The sequence below is a fragment of the Seriola aureovittata genome, chromosome 18 (assembly GCF_021018895.1).
Source record: "Seriola aureovittata isolate HTS-2021-v1 ecotype China chromosome 18, ASM2101889v1, whole genome shotgun sequence".
NCBI classification, from domain to species: Eukaryota; Metazoa; Chordata; class Actinopteri; order Carangiformes; family Carangidae; genus Seriola; species Seriola aureovittata.
In genome coordinates, this window is record NC_079381.1 from 16,760,733 (window position 1) to 16,780,871 (window position 20,139).

At 37.9% G+C, this 20,139-nt stretch overlaps 2 protein-coding genes across 2 annotated transcripts in view; both read right to left on the bottom strand.

Moving 5' to 3' along the window:
* Window positions 1-294: 294 nt before the first annotated feature.
* On the bottom strand, window positions 295-11,296 carry lman1 (lectin, mannose-binding, 1). Its single transcript, XM_056404362.1, has 13 exons — window positions 11,045-11,296; window positions 9,464-9,618; window positions 8,449-8,556; window positions 7,884-7,945; window positions 7,415-7,514; window positions 7,159-7,282; window positions 6,337-6,395; window positions 6,035-6,167; window positions 5,576-5,763; window positions 5,095-5,171; window positions 1,150-1,312; window positions 924-1,048; window positions 295-826 (listed from the first exon to the last, which is right to left on the bottom strand). The coding sequence occupies exons 1-13, from the start codon at window positions 11,262-11,264 to the stop codon at window positions 790-792; spliced, it is 1,551 nt and encodes a 516-aa protein (XP_056260337.1). The 5' UTR covers window positions 11,265-11,296; the 3' UTR covers window positions 295-789.
* Window positions 11,297-18,891: 7,595 nt separating this feature from the next.
* The window catches only part of ccbe1 (collagen and calcium binding EGF domains 1), a 32,636-nt gene continuing 31,388 nt past the window's right edge, over window positions 18,892-20,139 (bottom strand). The window contains exons 10-11 of the mRNA XM_056404235.1: window positions 19,972-20,007; window positions 18,892-19,617 (exon numbers count right to left, since the gene is read on the bottom strand). Coding sequence (XP_056260210.1) covers window positions 19,342-19,617; window positions 19,972-20,007 — 312 coding nt within the window. The 3' untranslated portion in view covers window positions 18,892-19,341. The remainder of the gene's footprint in view (window positions 19,618-19,971; window positions 20,008-20,139) is intronic.

The window sequence follows — 20,139 nt, forward strand, 5'->3', positions numbered from 1 at the left end:
CTGTACTTTGTGCTAATAGATGGCTCCTGATGTGAGCATTTAGCTCAAAGCACTGCTGTGCTAAGTCAGCCTCACAGAGCTGCTAATATGGCTGTAGATATTTTGTATTAACATCACTTGCTGCTGTTCTTCTGTGGTGCTCAAACATGTAGTACTGTAAGTAAGTACTGTAGTTGCTAACTGGAATAAACTGCTGTTATAATGACAGATGAACAGAAGACACATTTTTCAATGTAGATGCATCTTGTGTGAAGTGTACCTCACTTGATGAAGCAAAGAGCAGGCACCACAGAGTAGTTTGTGTTCTCTGTTTATGTAAATTGTTCAGGTAGAGGATATGTCAGATTCTGACACGTTTGACTTAGTCAAAGCATATAAACAGAAGCAGCCATCTGTTCTGAGTTTTCATCACCAATAGTTCAGCATTATTTTATACAAAATTGCACATTTCAAAACACAGGTTTTTTTGTTGCCAGTTCAGTTTTGTGGAATGGGGCTGTGGCAGATATCAGCTTTGTAAAACATAATCTAGGGATCTGACCAACCAAAAATACTGTAAGGAACATATAACATCATGTTGGAAATCCAGACCAATTAAGTCTCACACTAGCATTCATACACAACGATTTACCAATCAAATTAAAAATCTGCATTAAAACAAACTTGTCTTCAACAAAACCAAATTTTTCAAGTACAATAACTTACAACCTGAAAATAATCAGACCAAAAAAAAATTACCAAAATGGACATTCCCTCATTTACAAACTTTCATATCAGTAATACATTTCATCAAAAGAACTTCTTTGCTGCGGCTTCTTGTTGACTTCTACAAGAGAAAAGAAGAGACACAAAGTATTAGAGAATCCTTTAGATCTACAAGCACACTTACACAAAGCCAAATAAAAATAACAATGACGTCTTACTTGTACATGATGTAGCAGAAGAACAGGACTGACTGGATGACAATGAAGATTGTAAAATGAACAGTGGATAAGCACGAAGGCATAGGAGGCACCTCAGGGCACTTGACAACCTTTTCAGCAGGATTCTGCAGGTGAAAAGACACAGAAAAAAAGCAACGTTCAGTCAACTGAATCCTGACCTAGTTTGTTAACTGCTCTAAGTGAGATTCAACTCTCTGAGCCGTACCTGAGCATTACGCTGCACCAGGTGCTCCACGTCCCTTTTGACCGTGTGCAGATGTTCCTTGATGTCGTTGAAGTGCTGAATGGTCTCATATGTTCCCATTCCAGTTGCCTGTCCCTGGTGTTGGGCTGAGCCGATCTGTTTCAGTGACTCATAAAAGGAGTTTCTGCAGAGACAAAGAGACGATGCACTGAGTGACAGTTTACAGGAGAGGCTCCACCATGATGTACAGTAATATGTTGTGTGGTATCATTTATTCACCATAATACAAATAGTCTAAAACTAATCTTTTAATCCCTATTCACAAGAGGCTACATATTCTCAAAGTTTGAAAAACAGAAAATTACCATCTGATAAAAGAGGTCATGATTGCTAAATTAATCCCTTATAAAAACATGTTCTTACAACAGATTACAAGTGCAGTAGGTTAAGAAACAGACAACAGAAGAACACTATCTGGAATATGCAATCCATAGTGTCGTTGTGATGCTAAATACAAACTAAAAACAGTGATTGAAAAAAAGCATATAAGTGGAAACAAATAAATTTGATCACTGTATTGTATCTTTGAGCGCATAGATTAAGAAGCTTATGTCTCTCCAAACAGAGAGGGAGAGAAAATGTTTTTAATAAATAAAGAGGAAGGAGATGGTCGACTCAAGGGAGAAAAACCCCAGCTTAATATGGATGTACTTTCAACATTTGGCCTGTTTTCTCACCATTACTGGTTGGTTGGTTAGTTAGTTAGGAGCTATCTGTCCACAATGGGGAAAATACTTCTTGGTTTTTCCCACCATGTCAAGACAAATGAATAAGGGACAAATAAATGGGAGCTTCAGAAAATTCAGTGACCTGTACTATCTGACTGACTCTCTAAAATAAATAATGTATATTATTTTCTTGTCTAATTTTAGTGTCTTTAAAGTGGGGATTACATTTACACTGGTGATTGAACATACTGGCATAATTCAAATGCAACCTCACTGTAAAGAATTCACTTTCTACAAGTTTAAAGGTTTATGTTGACATTTGTTTTCCTGCTGAGAGTTGGGTGAGATCGATAGCACTCTGTCCATTAAATATGAACCTATACCCAGCAGCCAGTTAGCTTAGCATAAAGACTGGTAGTAAGGGGAAACTGCTAGCCTAGCTCTGTCTAAACCTACAAAATTCTGCCTACCAGCACCTTTGAATCTCACTAATCAACACACAATATCTCTAAAATATACAATAAATCTAAATGTGAGGTTGTCAAGCATCCAGCGGAGACTTCCCCAAAATGTGGGACTATTCCTTTAAGTATCTTTGAGATTGAGAAGAGGAGAAGGTGTTGGTTGATAGGGTTAAAAGTCATAGCCAATATCTGCCCATGGTATATATAAATCCTCTTATTTTTCTATAGTATATTTGTTAAAATAGAAATCAGTGTTTATTCTTTCATTCTACGACAACAGTGCACTGTTAGACGTCAGGAGCGGGGCCAAAAAGTCCCGTAAGATCATATTTTGCATTTATTTTGTGTCACTACATCTATCTAGGTCTGGTTTATGTGTCCGATTGTCTCTCTTTGAGTTATGTCCATACATCTGTCTCTCAAACAGACATCAAAATGTACAATCTATAACTGTTACTGTCATGGCAACTACCAGCTACTAAATGTGAAATCTGTAAATCTGTATTTTCACTTTCCGTTTCATCAGAAAATGAGGTTGAAATACAGTGTAAAGCATTCACAGAAGAGAATGAAGATGTCTAAGCCTGGATCATATTTCTCAACAAAATGTAATTTCTTAAAGTTGATTACTTACATGGAGGAAGCAATAAGTGTCCCTTATCATCTTAAACACATCTAAGACGATTAATAAGAAAAAAGTGACTTGACAAATGAAAGGAATTCCAGTAGCATTAGTAGGAAGGCCCTGAGGGGGGGATTGTGACAAGAAATCAATTGGAGGGAAACCATGTTTTGCCTGTGTATGACAGATGTATTTAAAGACTACTAATCTGATAAGGACAAAATGGTGCTAAGATGTGGCCTTTTCTTGCTTGGCCACATGGCTGCAGTCTGAAAGGATGTCCAGGGATGACATATAAACAAAATCTAATTTGTTTCACAGAGAAGGGGGAAAAAAAAATCTCCCTTGAGAAAGTAAGTGAGCATTTATTAAACCCTACGTCTAATCTTCATTTACTACAAGTGACCCATTTATGAACAGAAAGCCCTTCTTGAGATGAAGTCCTATCATAAACTTGGTGTTTAAAAAGACTGGTCAGGATAAACTGAGCGCTTAATCTACAAAGTAATACAGATCAGTCGCTCACATTAGCACATTAGAGGGAGCAGCTGCAGTGTTTTGCCAGGGTCTGAACTTATTTACTGTGTCAATCAGCTTACTCCCATGCACCACCTCATCTTCAAATTACCATTCTGATATTATGCTATCTTCAAACTGAATCATTGCAGAAACTCTGTCTTTCCCTGCCATCTATTGGATATAAATCACTTACACAGACATTTGTGTGGAATGAACAATATGAGGCAAGTGAGAGTTCATGTGAGTTATGGGTCAGACATTTAATGAAGAAAATCATGTATGCAAAATCATTTGAGGATGAATGTTCTGTTGGATTTAGGGCATATAAACAGCTTGGTTCTTTTATGATACATGAGACTAAGAGATTAATGTTACATAAAATAAAATCTTTAATATCTTGTGATTCTGATTAATTCTTTATGCAGATGGTGTGTTAAAATTAAGACACAATCAAACAGCAGCGGCAGGACAAATATGCCATTATTGAATAATTAAATGCTATGTTTTTTGTTATTTTGTTCGTACAGTGGATTTTTGAAAAGGCGCAATGTGCCGAAGTAAATTAAAGAACTGAAGACTTTAATTTTCTCAACATTACTAACTGAGCCAAAGGTTGACAAGCTATGATTAAGCAGACCGGCTGGATAATTTATAACTTAATTATTTAAGAAACTGAGGAAAAGAGTAATTTAAAATCCACTCACTAATCTACAAGAAGGGTTTTGAAGACGGCATTTTTTTTTTAATCTCTAGTGTGCTCACAATGACTAAGCCCACAAGCATCTCAGGCAAGCAGTACAAAAGCACAAATGGGTTATTGACAAAATAAAAGCTCTAAACATCAAAAAATTACATTCTCTACACCTAATCAGGCTTACTCACTGTAAGTACCAAAATCAAACAGTCATTTAAGACTTGGCCATGGAAAGCACACCATCATGAAATCTCTTAAGCTGTATTATCTTGGCATTAAAAACTGTACATTTTGTCATCTGAGAGTGATAAGAAGACCATTTTTACAGTTAAAAAGAAGATTACAGCTAGGTATTACTATACCAGTTATCATACGATAACTATGGTATGTCTCAGCAATGACAGAATTCTAATTCTAAGAAATAATATATTTTAAATAAATGACTTATAGATAAGAACAGATACCTGTTGGGTTTCCTTCATGGCCAAAATCATTAGGCAGCTGATAAAATGACTTCTGCAAGAAAGTCCTGTTTCTTCATCAGTTCTGAATTATGCAGCTGCTAAATTCTTAAAATGTTATCAGTCTTTTTATTTTTATCCTGTCAATATCACAGGCAGAGACAACAAATGAGTAAAACAGTTCAGAGCCAGGATCAGGGCAGAGCGGGGTGACAAGGAGTCACTAAGTAGCAGACAGACTGTGGAGGAAGCTGTTACTGCAGCTGGATTATCAGGCTGGCAGACACCTGTGATGTTGCAGCCACAGCATCCTGAGATTAAATATGATTTGAGGGAATTAACTGGCAGGATTTCCCTTGTTTTTCTGGAGTATCACAGATCTCTCTCTCTTTATCTTTTCTTTTGTTGTTGCAAAAACAACATCTCGTTTTGTAAGAGTGACCACAAGTCATAAGCAAATGATGTTGTTGTTACTCACCTTAACTCGTTCAGGTTCCTGAGAACCTCCTGCTGGGTGGTTAAGACAGAACTCAACTGTGGACTGGCAGAATCCACCTTTAAGAGAAATACAGCACAATGGTCTGAAGATTAAACACTTTAGTGTTGACATTAGATAAAGATGTCATAAAAAGGTTTATAGGTTTGGATAACCTGTCATAAAAGCAGTTGACCTCAGCAGGAGAACACAGAAATGACACTCAAGTGAATGTTAAGTGTCGACTTACTTTCTTGTGTTGTCACATTATTTGAGCAGGTTTCCAGCTGTGTTTTTACAAGACTTTTAGATTAATAAACCGACTAGAAATTAATCTCGGGCTTGCAGAACCAAAACCTCTCAATATCACTTGGGTTTGTGTGAAAAGGGGAATTCTAGATGCTATGAAATGATTGTTATTTGCCTGTACCTATTGTCACTGTATGCATCTGGCATAAAATAATTTTGGCAATGACATGCCCACCTGTCCTGACTCGGCGTTCGTCCCCTTCTTGGCGATCTCATCAGTGATAACAGAGACGTATCTGCGCTGCTCGTCCAGGATCATAGCGAGCTGCCGGTGGAGCTGTTTGATTTCCAAATGGATCCGGTTCTGTCCTTCAAACACCTGACGGATCTCCCGGTCATTCACAGTCTCATACAAGTCCTCAACTGAAGAGGAAAAGAAAAAATTAACAAAAAAAGATATTCAAACCAATTTAAAGAAATCTACAAACTGTAAAGTTTGGACATGCTCATGTCTCTTTCAGTATGAGTTGAGATGATGAGTTGCACTTGTCAAACATTTTCATTTAGCTTACATCAATAATATAAAATAGATAGTAAGTAAAAAAAAAAATAAGAACAATTTTACTCTTTATGATTCATTTTTTCCAATGCTTTTTACATAAACAATTGGGCCATTTGGTTTCAGAACACTAACTTGGCTCTCCTTGGACGTCCGGGTGCTCTTTCTGAAACTCCTCTTTCTTTTTGTCGAGCTCTTGCTGGAAGTTCTGAAATTCCTCCTGGTACTTGTCCTTCTCTTCTTTAGGAATCTCAGATTCAGGTGGGGGCTTCAATGGGAAAGAAAAAAAAAAACCCCACTCTGAACTCAATAGAGGCCGTGCTTAGGCTATATTGTGCACATGCGTGCACGCGCACACTGAGACACACAGCTACAGAAAAGTAAGTTGCACACACAGCACTGGGAGAGTATTAGCAGCTCTAGGAAAATGTAGTTACCGGTTGCTGGCCTGGTTCTGTGAGTCTGAATAGCAAGAAGGACAACACGTCGTGGTCATCTGATGGAGGAAAGAAATTCTGAATTAGAAAATGACAACAGAAAAACATACTCAAGCTTATGGTAATAAGGGAGAAATATCTTGGCAACAAGATGGTAAATACAGAGTAACAAGCTGGTAATGTCTTGTTAATAATGAGAATATCTTGGTAATGTTAGTGTTTAGTTTCTGCAATAGGAACATGAGCGTAATCTCACAATAGGGCAGAAAATGTCAGTAATAACATAGTAATAATAGTTATATCGTTACAAAAGACTCAACATCTCACAATAATTAGGTTTTCAGGTTAAAAGAAAACTATAATAATGGGGAAGTATCTGTAAAATTATTTTCAACAACAAAAATTGGACCAATGTTAAGGCGGGAAAAATATCCTGATGAAAAAGATACATAAAAATCTCATGATAATGAAGTAATGTTACTAGTTATTAGTAATGTTCTTTTCACAATGCAAGAAAAAGTCCAAGAAATCATCAGTAGTAATTACCAGACAATAACACTGAACACTTTTCTAATCATTATAAATCTTTCTTTAAACCATATAGCCCTGACTGATATAGACCGACAGTAGTTTTTGTAGAATAACGAAAAATCAGCTCCAACCCCAGAAGATTTTAGCTGAGAAACTTTACATTTCTGTCAGATTTCTGATTGACTTAGTAGACTGTGTAGTTAAATTAATACAACTACAGGAAATGCATTTCTTTTAAGTAAATACAGACTTGAAGAGTTGTTTTTTTTAACACGGAGAATAGAGTAGTACCTGCTAAACCACCGGTTGCGGCTGAAATGCCAAAGAAGCCCTCAGTGGGAATGATCATGTTGTCCACCTTTGTGCAGAACTCATAGTCCTCTCTGTCTGGAGTGAAACCATTGTTGATCATCACCTGAGGAGAAGGAAAGAACAGTGCTGCAGCTAAAAAATACAGATAACCCTGCTGATCACCAGAAGTGCCCTTATAATTCATTCTCAGCATGTGAGTGTGTGCTTGCTTCTGTGCCTTTGTGTTGTTTCCTACCGTCAGTGTCTTCTTGTAGTATGTTATTTTGGCTCTGACAGGATATGGCTTGTTGCGGAAGTCTCGTAAACATGTACCCAGGGCTTGTGTGGTGCCATCACTGGATGAAAACAACATTTTCCAGACAAACTGTAACTTACATTCATATACAGCACATAGACATTGAACACACGTGGAGAAAAATACAGTATGATCAAAGGTCATTGTGGATAACATTAATGTTCATGTGAAAAACATCAATGCCCATGTATGTTTTTGTAAACACTCATTTAGTGATATGGAAAACACTGTGAATTCTAAGACAAACTGGAATGGCATTGAAAAAGTGATTTAAAGCTTTCACTGGCTCGGGGAGATTAGGAAAGATAGAGGATTATTTACTTTCCAAGCAAATATAATCATATTTCCTAATCTTCTTTAAGTTGTTAAAATTTGAGTTGGTGATGACGTCAAAGAAATGTTTACTTACTTTTGGTGGTCATAAACAAGGTTGCCATTGTTTCCCATAACAATTATCGCTGGGTTATTTTTCTGGAATGAAGATGAGAAAACAAGGAGGCATGTTAATCCTTTTTTCATCAAGTGGCTTTGACTTTAGGTAATCTTATGCCAAAATATCAATCCTATACCTGAGCACAGATAAGTAATATTCAAATGTGATGGTAAATTACCTATGAAAGGCTTGTTTTGCATGACAGTGATAGATAAATAGATGGATGGATCATCTTGCAAATATATTTTTATTTTCAACACACTTTCTATATGACTACACCAGTTGATAACAACCAAACAGAAGCCATCTTTGTGTGGGTGTGAGCTATCTCTGTACCAGAAGATCTTTGAACACCGAACAATAACAGAAAGAAACAAAAGACTGAAAATGGCTTTAGATGTGAGTCTCTATGACCAGCTCCCACTCAACACATGCACTTCACAAAGCTCCCCATGAAAATCTTTCAGGAACATGCTTGCAAATATACAGTCATTAATGGTTAAGGCTAAACAATTCTTGGAAATGTGAAGTTGACACCAACCTTTCCATCATTGTCAAAGGAGTCAAAGAAGATTCCAACTCCATTCCACTGGTCGGCGGCTCCGTACACTGGGCCGTCAAGGCCCTGTGTAGCTGTGAACCACACAGCCTGCCAGACAAAGAAAAAGTGGTACAAATATTTGGACAGATGGACAGTTACAGCACAAGCTATCTTAGATTTTTTACGCAGCTCTCTACTGGTTTTTTGTTGCTGTTGTTGTTGTTTTGTCAGGTTGGGAAATGCTTGTCATTTCACCCTGTGGGCTTAACACACCTCCTGAAACTGGATGTGCAACTTTCTGTCCGTTCCAAGTTTTTCCATATTTGATAAGTGTCCTATGCTCAGTGTTATACAGTGTATATTATTCTCAACTCTCATTATAGGCAATTTATATTTTTATACTTTTCACATCAACATAGTCAACATATAGTAAGGTTTAGTTTCTCAAGAATGAGGTTGGAAATTATTAGGTGAAAGGCTGTGGATTAAGAGTAAATTGCAGAGTAGTGAGGAAATGGGCTGGATATTATTTCACAATTTTTTTTTATATCAGAGCCAACATGATGCCTAAGTTTCTGTAATGATACAAAAACATTTGCCTTTTCTTTGCCTACATAAAAGAAACGAATTACTCTAATGTAAGAAAGGTTTACTGATTTAAATTATGAAATATCTGCACAAGTAATCAAGAATGTGACCAAGCATTTAAAAACCAACTTCAGATTCTTGATGTGCAGCGCCACAGACACATTTCAGTCAATACTCGAAGTATTGAGGTCTACTACTCACTCATAGATACAGTTATTATGCCAGTTCAGTGTTGTGTCAGAGTAACTGTGCTGCGGGTCAGAGCAGACAGTTCTTGGATAATAGGACTTATACTAAACCTTAAACTAAACTTTAACTGTGATCAAAAGTGGGTATCGGTGTATTGTGCACTGATGAATTGTATACTATATGTTATTCCCTAAAAAGGAAACCTGGCTCTCTCCCCTGCAGTGTCACCCCTCCTTACCAAGCCGTCTGCTCCCATTCTGCCTCTTCCAGATACTCTGAAGGCCACCTCGGCCTCCCAATGATCAAAGCTGACTCTGTTTTTTGTCCATACAGAGCCCTTCTGGCTTCTGAGGGAGGGTGTAATACGCACTTGGTCTGCGCTAGGAATAGCATCTGGATGGAAAAGAGGGAGAGAGAGAGAGCAGAATTTCAGCAGTGACATATTAAGTTCCATGTTCTCTATGAAAATAATATCCCATCGAGTGCCATGATGAATTTGTCTACAACTTCAACAGCGCATGTGGTGTTTTATAAGAAAACATTAATACTAAAGTAATGTGTAGTGACAGAGCTTTTCGATGTGGCTCCATCTTCCATGCCAGCTAACGTGTAGTATTGTTATTACAGGCCAGCATTATCAGGGTGTGTCTGCTCTCTAATCTCTGTACTGCCTCAGTAAATGATTGTCTCTAATGATTTGTTTGTACACTCTAGCCTTACTCAGCGTCATAAAGATTTGCTTACTCCTGCTGGAAAGAAAATTTCTCACCAATATTTCTGATAATCGATTGATTGTTGATGTCATTACTTACTACTTGCTGATTTTCTCTGTTTCATATCATTTTAACTTGAATAACTTTTGGAGATATTTTATACACTGAACAACAGTTGGTCGATCAGAGAAACCCTGCGCTGTACACATACAATTACTTAATCCAATGTGGTGTGTATAGATCCATGTAAAGTTCAGTTGATAAATTGCTAAGTCATTAATTGATTATTTGATTATTTTTCAAGCAAACATTACCTAGTTCCAGTTATTCATTTGTCTTTGCCTTATACGACAGTAAACTGAATTACTTTGTGTATTTATGTGTCATGGTGACCTTAAGCTTCTAACCATGTAATCACAGTGTCCCAGGTTTGAGTCCAGCCCCAGACTTTTTATGCACCCCCCCCCCCCCCCTATTTTGACAGTGGACACTATAAACTAATACTATTAACAGTGGACAATATAGAGGTATCTCCTGTTACAACCCCCCTCCTTTCCCCCTTTTAAAAAAAGTATTTTTGACAAAATTATTAATTTAGAAAAAACAATCTAGAGATTAATTAATAAATATAATCATCTTTAGTTACAATCCTACATAAATGCTGATTCAGATGGATGGAAGTATAATCTCATCCCAACACTTCATATCAGCAGCTGATCAACTCACTGTGATGCAACAATCCAAAGGCCCATTTTTAGCAAAGAGGAAAGTTCAACACTTCACTTGCATGTGTCTGACTCTGCACAGTCTCTTGCAGCAGCCAGTACCTTTAACTTACTGGTTTTAAGTCAGCCCAACGCCCGTTTATATGTCACCGGGACCATGAAATAAAGCTAGGATTCTAAAATCTATGAATTTCCTAATGCAGTTTTGAATGAACAACGCAAACCGTTGTCACCTTAACAACGGAGCGGAAACGCGTCCATTATAAGCTACAAACATGAACCATCTCAGCTGTCCTCAGGCTGTGTCGCTTTATTAGTGTTACCGTAAAAACAATAGCCGACTAACAGCTCTGTGATGCTGACAGCTGGACACAAACTTACTTCCAGTGTGGATCCAGAAGGGGATACTGCCGTCGGTCTGAGCCAGGTGCGGTCCTTTGAAGCTGTATTTGTACTCAAACCGGCGGTGAGGAGCCTCTTCTGACGTCGAGGCACCTGCGGCAATATCGGCGACACTGTGGTGAAATATTAACGTTGTGAGAAAAGTTATTATCAACATAACAGCACTGGCAACCGGGCGCCGTGCAACGGACACCGCCATGTTTCGGAATCACTGCTGACGTAGCGCTGAATCCACGAGCATGACGGGATGCCTGTAGGGCCAACAGGGCGCTTTCTCATTGGACGATTTTTTTGGTCCTTTGGTCCTCTCCCCCTCTCTCTCCTCTCTCTCCAGCTGAGGTTCATAAGAATGGCCTCCAAGTAAAACAGTCAGCCACACAGCATGAGCAGGGGCGTAGTAGTGAGGGCAATAATTCAACTAGTACCCAGGGACCCCCCCCCCCCAAAGACTGGCATTGAACGTTTGTTTTTATCTGCACTTTTGAATTATTAACATTATTAGAATTATAATGCAGTAGGCCTGAATAATGTTACAACCTATTTCTTGCATCAAAAACAATATTAGAGCATATGATTAGTGTTTAATATGTTTACCCTTTAGCAGCATCAAATTTGCCTGTCTTCTAAACTAGCTGTGTTAGTCTCATTAAGTGTTTTTTTTCCAGGAGATTCCTTAAAACAACAATTCATATAGTAAATGAATTGAAACCACTAGGGTATGTCTACATTAATTCACCATCATTCATCATTATGGTAGCAATACTAAATGCAGTTAAGGTTGTAAAACAGTCACTGTTTGTTTAATAGACTATTAATATGAATTCTAACTTAATACTAATGCAGATATTTAGTGTAATAGCCTGATACCGCTAACCCTGTTACAAATGTCATAATACTATACTATAATATAATACTATTGGCTACTAATGTCTTCAATAGAAAAAATAACTTTACTCACTCCTCTTGTTCGAGTTTCATTCTCCAATCAAACAATACACAAACAGGATTTTATTGTTAAGAGACAATGTAAATACAGTTGTCCACTAAACATTGTGCTTATTGTTTAGGGCTGTGCTGTTTTAGTACTTAATTATACCTGACATATTTATAGTTAATTCTTGCCTGATTCATAAACTTTTTGCATGTTGTTTTGTGAACTGGAGCCAGACTGTTAAATTATGATGTTATCACAGTTATAGAAGCAGTATGTGTATATGTTGGCCCATAAGTAAAGAGAAACTGCAGTGTAGAAATGCCTAAAATATGTTTGCAGTAATTTAGAAGCTGTGTCAGCATCACGTAGTTTTTCCATCAGAGAGTAATGAAAAGTTTATTTTTCCGCCGTTTGTCATTATGTATCATAGTCAGAATTCATCAAGCAGATACATTTTCAGGGATCCTTGTTAGAAATGTTTGATCATGTTATGTGTTTATGTTTGAAAAAGGAATATTGGCCAATAATGGGAGTTGAAATGTCAGTTTTGTTTTTTTGAGGTCAGTATCAGTCCAGGTCTTCTGTGAATTTTGCTGCTTTTATTCACATTTCAAAAGTGTCTTTGATAGTTTATTGTAAATAATGTCATTGTGTGTGATGTTAGACACCTTATCATTAGTACATCCTGCACAGATTGACCCTAGACATCATATGGGAAACCTCCCCAGACAGCCTTATTATCTGATCTGCAAATTAGCTGAAGTAGCAACAAAACTCTAACAATGTAACAAACAACAAATATATCAAGTAAGCCAAAATCCACATGGTGATTCCAGTCATGTCCGTTGTTGTATCACCTGTGTTGTTCTGGACCTGCTCCTAAGCCTGTGTAAGGTCAGTGAAAGGTTAGGTGACAAAGTCGTGGCGGCTGCAGGAGCTTTCATTGCTGTCTGAAAGCCTCAGTGGGTGAGGGGAAATGACACAATGATGTGCCACTCGCTTTCTTTTTACTTTCACCAGCTTCCTCCTGTTACTTATGGAGGTGCAGCATCACTTTCTGTGATTAGTGGTTCAGAACGAACAAGAAAAACAGAACAGAACAAAACAGGCTACTGTGGTGACACTAATCTGGGGATTTGGACTATTACAGCAAAAGATCAGCAAATGGCTGGGACTGATTTGAATTTGAATTTCACATCAAAACCATACATTTGCGTTTTAGTCATTCACCATATATGAACAGCGCTGGTCTGTTGGCCGCTGGGACCTTTTGCTTTACATATATATGTTAACCACTGAATAATTTCTCCAACTTTACAAACCAGTCAGTCACAATTACACAAGTAGATGTGGTTTGTAGTTGCTTCATTGCTTATTGTCTAACTGGTGCCATATAGTGTTTGAAATGGTACAGTTAGGCTCTCAGTGAGTATAGACACATATCTCTGTCTGAGGAGGTAATGCAGCTCTGAAAAGTAAATATTATCTCTGTGGGGGAATTAGGATGGTTCATCAGCAAACAATGATAGTAAAAAATGACAGAAAAGAAAAGTCTTCCCCAAATCACTAAATCACTAAAAGCTTCCCCAAAACCAGCAACAACACCTGGAAGCACACTGGAAATTCTGAGTGGATTGCATGAAATGATAAATTAGAGGCTAACTGTTGTGTGACATTTCGAAACTCATGAACTCTAACAGTTTTTCAGTGGATTTAGGGAGCAGAGAAAATAGAGGCCTCTGTCCTTTGTCTGGGGAAGTCCTCATCAGAAAGTTAAACCACACTCTTTGTCAGGAAATGTAGGATTTAAATAACAATAGCAATGCTAATGGGTCCATTTAGAGGTGGACAATGGGAACCTGTAGGATGTTAATGGGTCACTGAGACTGTGAATAGCCTATCACATGAGTCAGCACAAATATTTGGCCAGCGAATTACACGATGCTGTAGGAAATGTATCTTGGCATTGACAGCGAGTTGATCTGAGTTTTGTGGTGGAGTGTATTTACTGGAGCCTGTACTGTTGATGTTTAAACGTACATCTAAATAATAGTGTCCTTTTTTATCTATTTAGGCTCTATTTCATCGGTCTGTACCCATGACTATAGTGTAATTGGATACTTATTTCCTGGTTTTCACTAATGAATCTCGTATCTGAACAATTTCTACCACACCTCCACTTGATCTGTTTATTGTAGAGCCTCTCAATTGGCCTAATCAGATAAAACAATAACGTGTGTTGTGCAGGAGGCTACTTGTCCCTGAAGATTGGGCATTTAAAGATGTTTGTATTACCCTTGTCACATTAGGGGGAAAGGGAGAGTGGCTTGCCACCTCCTGGTGTGACACCGTGGCTTAGTTAAATGAAGCCTGTTGCTTCATGGTGTTTATTTATAACTGAAAAGCACAAAGCAAAGCATTATCACATGAATAACATGTGTGCTGAGATGACAGCATGTTAAGGAAACGAACATGCTGTGCTCTTAGGTTTGCCACCATTGTGAAAATCTCTAACTGATGGACCAGAGAACATGCTTTTAAAGTATAAATTGCCATCTAATGAAGTTGCTTTTCCTGCAGTACATCGGTGATGTCACACATGATAGTTATGCACCCAACAAGAGACATGCAAGCCCTTTTTTTAATGATTAAGACTAGCTTTTTAATTTGATTAATGATACTTTGAAACAATAATCTACAAAGGATTTTGGAGCTTTCAATAACATATAGACTGGCTTTGCTGCTGTATTATTTGTTGGCTCAATTCTGCGCACATAGGCCACATACTCACCCTCAACAATTCAGAAGGACTAAACCTTTATTTCAGATTGCTTCAACACGGTCCAGTGTGGTCCAGGGAAGAGAGGGCACTTATTGTCCACTAAGGACTTTGCCACATTCATTTGAGGAGCAGCCCTTTCTCATTATTAACAGACACACTAAACTATGGGCCCCAAACAATACAGAACAGATCCCTTTATGCGCACAAGTGCTCAACGTTTCAGCAACCACTGTGTGCCCTTCGCCACTCCCTCTTCTTTTCAGATACCTGCACATAAGTGAAAGATGTGGAGGACACAAAAGATATCCTCAACTTTCCTTTTCTCCCATTCTGTGAAACAGGCCCACACTAAATCTTTTATTTGTGCAAAGCCTCTCATTAACTCCACTCATGCTGCCTCCCTCAGCTTGCCATTGCTTAAGTACTGGGTGTTGTAAAAAAAGCTACCAATTAGTCCCTCATCAGCTCCAATTAGAGGAGACAAAGCCTGAGTAAAGATAACTCAATGAGAGGGAGAGGTGGAAGGGTGAGGGCCGTCTACGGGTGTTTCTGTGTGTGTCCGCACATAGGTGTGTATGTGTGTGTGTGTGAGTGTGTGTGTGTGTTTGTGTACATGTGTGGAGCCCAGGTCGGCAAAACATGGTTTGTAATCATTGAAGAACATGTGGCCATTCAGTCTGACCCGCTGCAGCACAGGTCCATTCACTCTCCAGGCTCCTCAGCGGACCCTTTTCTCAGGGCCAAGTGTTGTTGTGCTGGGAAGACAGGCCCCCCAGGAGTCCCAGAAAGAGAGCCATTCAATCCTCTTTACCTGTTTGCAGCATATAAAGCACTTAGGGCCAGGCCGATCTCTCATTATTGTCTCCTTCACTCTCAGTACTTCCTTAAACTTAGGCCTCAATTCAAGAGCGAGCCCTTTTAGAGAGGGAAATAGGGGATGCATGTTAAGGGGGTGCCTTTCGCCTCATTAGAATTGAATTTGCACTGTCTTGTAATTACGTTCGAGGGCAACAATGTATTTTTTTCATCATAATCTTCACTGAATGGGGGATTTTTGGGGCAGTTAATTTGCTGCCCACACTAATGCATTAATTAATGAATTGGGTAACACTAATTTTCTGTATGCTGCCTCTCTCTGTTTGTTTCCTCCATCTGTTTCCAGTAGTTCTGGGCAGCCGCTACTAATAAAATTACCTCATTAAGGCCTTTATTGCGGCACAGTAACTCACTCATTCATTTGCTATGTAACATTTTCTTTGGAAGGGGGCTGGGTGTGTGACAGTTCCCATTCAGTGTTGCATCTTTTTGTGGGTGGTTCTAAATAATGAGGGGGACAAGCAGGGAGATATAATTAGGAACAAGGGGGCACTTCAGCAAATATTTGAAATCTTTTAAGGCTGGCCCTTGTATTATGGTGATTAATTACTTCCAGAAAGGATTTTGGAGAAATATATTGCCAAGCTTTTTTCTTTTCTTTTTCTGGATGGGACAACCTTGTTAAAAAGATGTGCACAGGACTTTAATTTCGGTCTCTCTTTAATCAAATGCGAATCATGACGTGTACCATTCTCTGAAAACTAATTCATTATGAAACAAATACACAACATGCAAACAATGATGTTTGATGAAGGTGGCCTCTGACTGCTTTAAATGACACCTTGGCATGTTTTGTTGTTGTTGTTGTTGTTGTTGTTGTTGTGAATAACATAAATGATAATGATTGGGATGGTGATAATACTGATAATTATTCAGATTCTATGCTTAGTTTAATTTTAGTTGACAAAAAGATTGTGGATATTATTTGATTGTTATTTAATGTTATTCCAAAAATATGCAAAAAGTTGAAGATAAAGAATCAAAATGGTTAAAATGATTTCTTTGACAGAGATGGGCCAATCTTTGAGAGGAAAGATGTTAGATATTGTATAAGATAATATAAAACACACATTAAGTCTGAACTTAAATAAGAAAATAGACATTACCCACGCTGAGTGAACATGTCCACAAAGCTTTTATTCATGATTGTGTTTTGATTATTGTCATGTGCTTCTCTGTGAACTACACTGCAAAGTTTAATGAGTTCATTGAACACAGTGTGCTGTGCATCATTCAGAGGGGTGTAGTCATACATCAGTGCATGCTGTGTATGACTGACAAATGACTGCCACCTAGTGGACTTAGGTTACTGAATGACTGTCACTGTCTAATATACTGAGGGATGAAAAACTACTAAATTAGTCTTATTAAAAGAAAATGGGGTTCACATAATGCATGCATTTTATTAGGCAATACTGATGCAAAACAGTGTAGAAACTAATTTAAAATAATCCTTGCAGCATGTTTTTCTGTTTTTTCTACACATGCCGGCCTGTTGCTGCTATAAAATAATCATATTTAAATGTTTTTTTATTACTAGACAAAACAATGTGTAAAATGAAAGGAAAGTAAACTTTCCACACTTGCTTAACAGATGTGGTGAATCAGTTTATTCTGTTGTGGCTGATGAAATACTTGGAAAGCAGTTACAATCTGGGAGCTGATAAATGACACTGAAGTTTTCTTGAGAGGGCTGTTTTTTGTTTTATTGCATGGTCTCATTATTCATCAAAATAAAGTGACATCACCTTGTTTTGGTCAAGCTCCCGAGATCATATCTGCAACTTTTTCTTCTTCCAAATAAACACAGAGAGAGATAAATATAAGTTACAGTTAACAGAGGCAAAGGTGAACAAAGAGGAGTGAAACTACAAAGTCTATGACTTCAGAAAAGGCTGTGCGACATCCAAAACCTCATTCTCAGTTCAGAGGCCCAGCAGCTGTTCAGCCTCTTCCAGCTATGACTTCACAGCCCTCAGTATTTTAGTGAGGCGACCAGAGCCAGTTATTCTGGGTAATGTCAAGAAACTGTGTAATGTTACAATGTATAATTCTATTGGTCTTGAAAGGCATTTTCTCAGTGATGCTGGTTTAACACTTTATGTGACACTCTTTAGCATTTGTAATCAGTATACAAACATTTAATAAATCCTACAATCCTAAGTAGTTATGTGTTTATCAACCTCTCATGTGGGCATCCATCCAGTGAAGGCTGGTGTATACACAGAGTGAATGTCAATACCAAAACATAATAACATGAAATACAGTATATCTTATAGAGGAAGTTATAATTGCTGACGGATACTGTGCGTTAATAAACACTTGTCCTGTTTTCAGCTGCATTGTAGTATGTTGTAAACCACCATGAAATGCTTGTATACTGTTTATAAAAGCTTAATAGAAGGACTGAAAGTTACCATCTAACTCAAATAAATCTACTGTCTCTAAATCTTTTATAAATGTTCTGAGTCTTTAGGCTTAGAAAACCCCCCTACATATAGTACATACATATTAATCTCAAGTTTCCAACACTGTTTTCCATTACAGAGCCCATTACTATTCCAGTCTTTAAATTTGATGTTGTACCATCATTTGCAATAGTTATGTTTCTGTTTTCTTCTGAGAAGTCAGTGGAGTCTGGGAATCTATCCTTTTCATATACTGATTAAGCATATTGTAATGTGTGAGGGTTTCCTCAGTGATTCATTTATTTCCCATTGTTACGGTACTGCAGAAACCCTGATAACAAAGTTGCCTGGACTTTTGTAAATGTCAGTGCTTTGGATCTTTGTCTTTGAGAAGGTCTCCCTCTGGTGGAGGATAGAATCAAATCATGTTAGAAATTCAGACGACTACAGTATCATCCACAAAGCCACCCAACTGTTGCCTGGATGCAGCAGAGGATAGTTTTTGTTGACTGAATTAATAGTTAGTTTAAATATGTCTATCATAGTTTAGATGTGCTTTAGATTTCATTTCATTTCATTGATGGGAAGCAACAGACCCTTGTCCAACAGTGGAAACTCTGAATTAGCAACTTTCATGCAGCAGCTGAGTTAAAAAAAAAAAAACAACTGTCTTTACTGGACTTAAATAAATAATAAGGCATAACCAGCCTGCTTTGTGACCGGCAAGTCACTCCTTTCCATATTTGCAAAATTAATTAAAAAAAAAAAAATGATCAGGCTAATAAAGTTAAATGCACAGAGTCAGGTTGTTGTCCGCTCCGTTGGCTTGTGATGAAAAAGTGTAATATAAATATTATAATATAAAAATAATCATTAGTTGCAGCACTAGACAGCAGCAGAGTCCCAATGCAGTTTCAATGCTCCAGTCCAACATTCAGTCAGTTCATCATTTATGTATCTGGTGGCTCACTTTCTTATAGTTTCTGTGAAGCAGAATAATACAGTGGGAGGAACAAATGTCTTTCATGAGAGACTTGTTTAATGTGCTGTGAAGGAACCATATGTTTCTGAAAATATAAAATTAAAAAAATCATGCATTTGCACAGTCTACTCATTTTGTTAAAAAATAGTCACACATCATCTTGTATATCATACAAAAATAAACATCTGTGATCCAAAGACATACAGTACATTCTGTTTATAAACAGTTAAATAAAAAAAAAAGCAAACCACTTCAATATTTACACCTGACATAAAGTATTTAAATCCACCCTCTTTACATATTCCAGTCAAAGTCTGTTCTGTCTCTCGCTGGTTTCCTCTTCCTACTCCTCTTGGCCCCTCCTCCTGTTCGAGGTGGAGGTTCCTTGTAGTCCTCGCCCGAGCCTGTATCCAGACTGTCCTGGTTTTCTCTCCAGGTGTCGGGGACCGCAGCAAACTCCTCCCCCGGGGAGTGCATCGGTCGACCGTACACCTTGCTCTGCAGGTCAGCGATGTCGTTGCGGATGTCAGCCATCAGAAGGAGCAGGAAATCAAAGGAGCCTGGAGGGCCCTGAGAGTCAAGTAGAACAAAAACAAATAAGGAAGTGAATCTATTTTTAAAAATATAATTAGATGAATTAAATTAAGGTTATGGAAAGATGAAATTACAAAGAGTGGCCAGTGAGTAATGAACTTTTTCCTCATGATTTGTTGACATTAGCACCATCAGTGTTTATCCAACATGATAATGCTTACTCTGTACGGGATACTATTTACTTTGAGTTTGACAGTATCATTAACTGTGCCGTTTAATGTCCAGAGTCCACAGTGGTCTGTTTTCCAGTCATTCTTTACTTTAACTTTTGTTCTGGATTGTAGCAACAAGTTACAATAGTGTGGCATCAGTATAGATAGCCAGTCTTACTGGTGGTCCGACAGGCCCAGGAGCTCCTCTGTCCCCCTGGGGAAACAAAACAAATATTTAGTTTAGATGAATTACAGTGGAAAAAAAGAATGAAAGGAATTCATAATGTTCTGGTTGGGGAACTTTTTTAAAGAAACATGTATTGTGACTTTGCCAGTTAAAGGAATA

Coding starts and splice junctions, on each gene's coding strand:
- lman1 (XM_056404362.1), bottom strand. CDS start 11,264: ATGGCGGTGTCCGTTGCACGGCGCCCGGTTGCCAGTGCTGTTATGTTG. Junction 8,557..9,463: donor GAATGGGAGCAGACGGCTTG/GTAAGGAGGGGT, acceptor TTTGTCTGGCAG/GCTGTGTGGTTCACAGCTAC. Junction 5,764..6,034: donor GGACGTCCAAGGAGAGCCAA/GTTAGTGTTCTG, acceptor TTTCCTCTTCAG/TTGAGGACTTGTATGAGACT.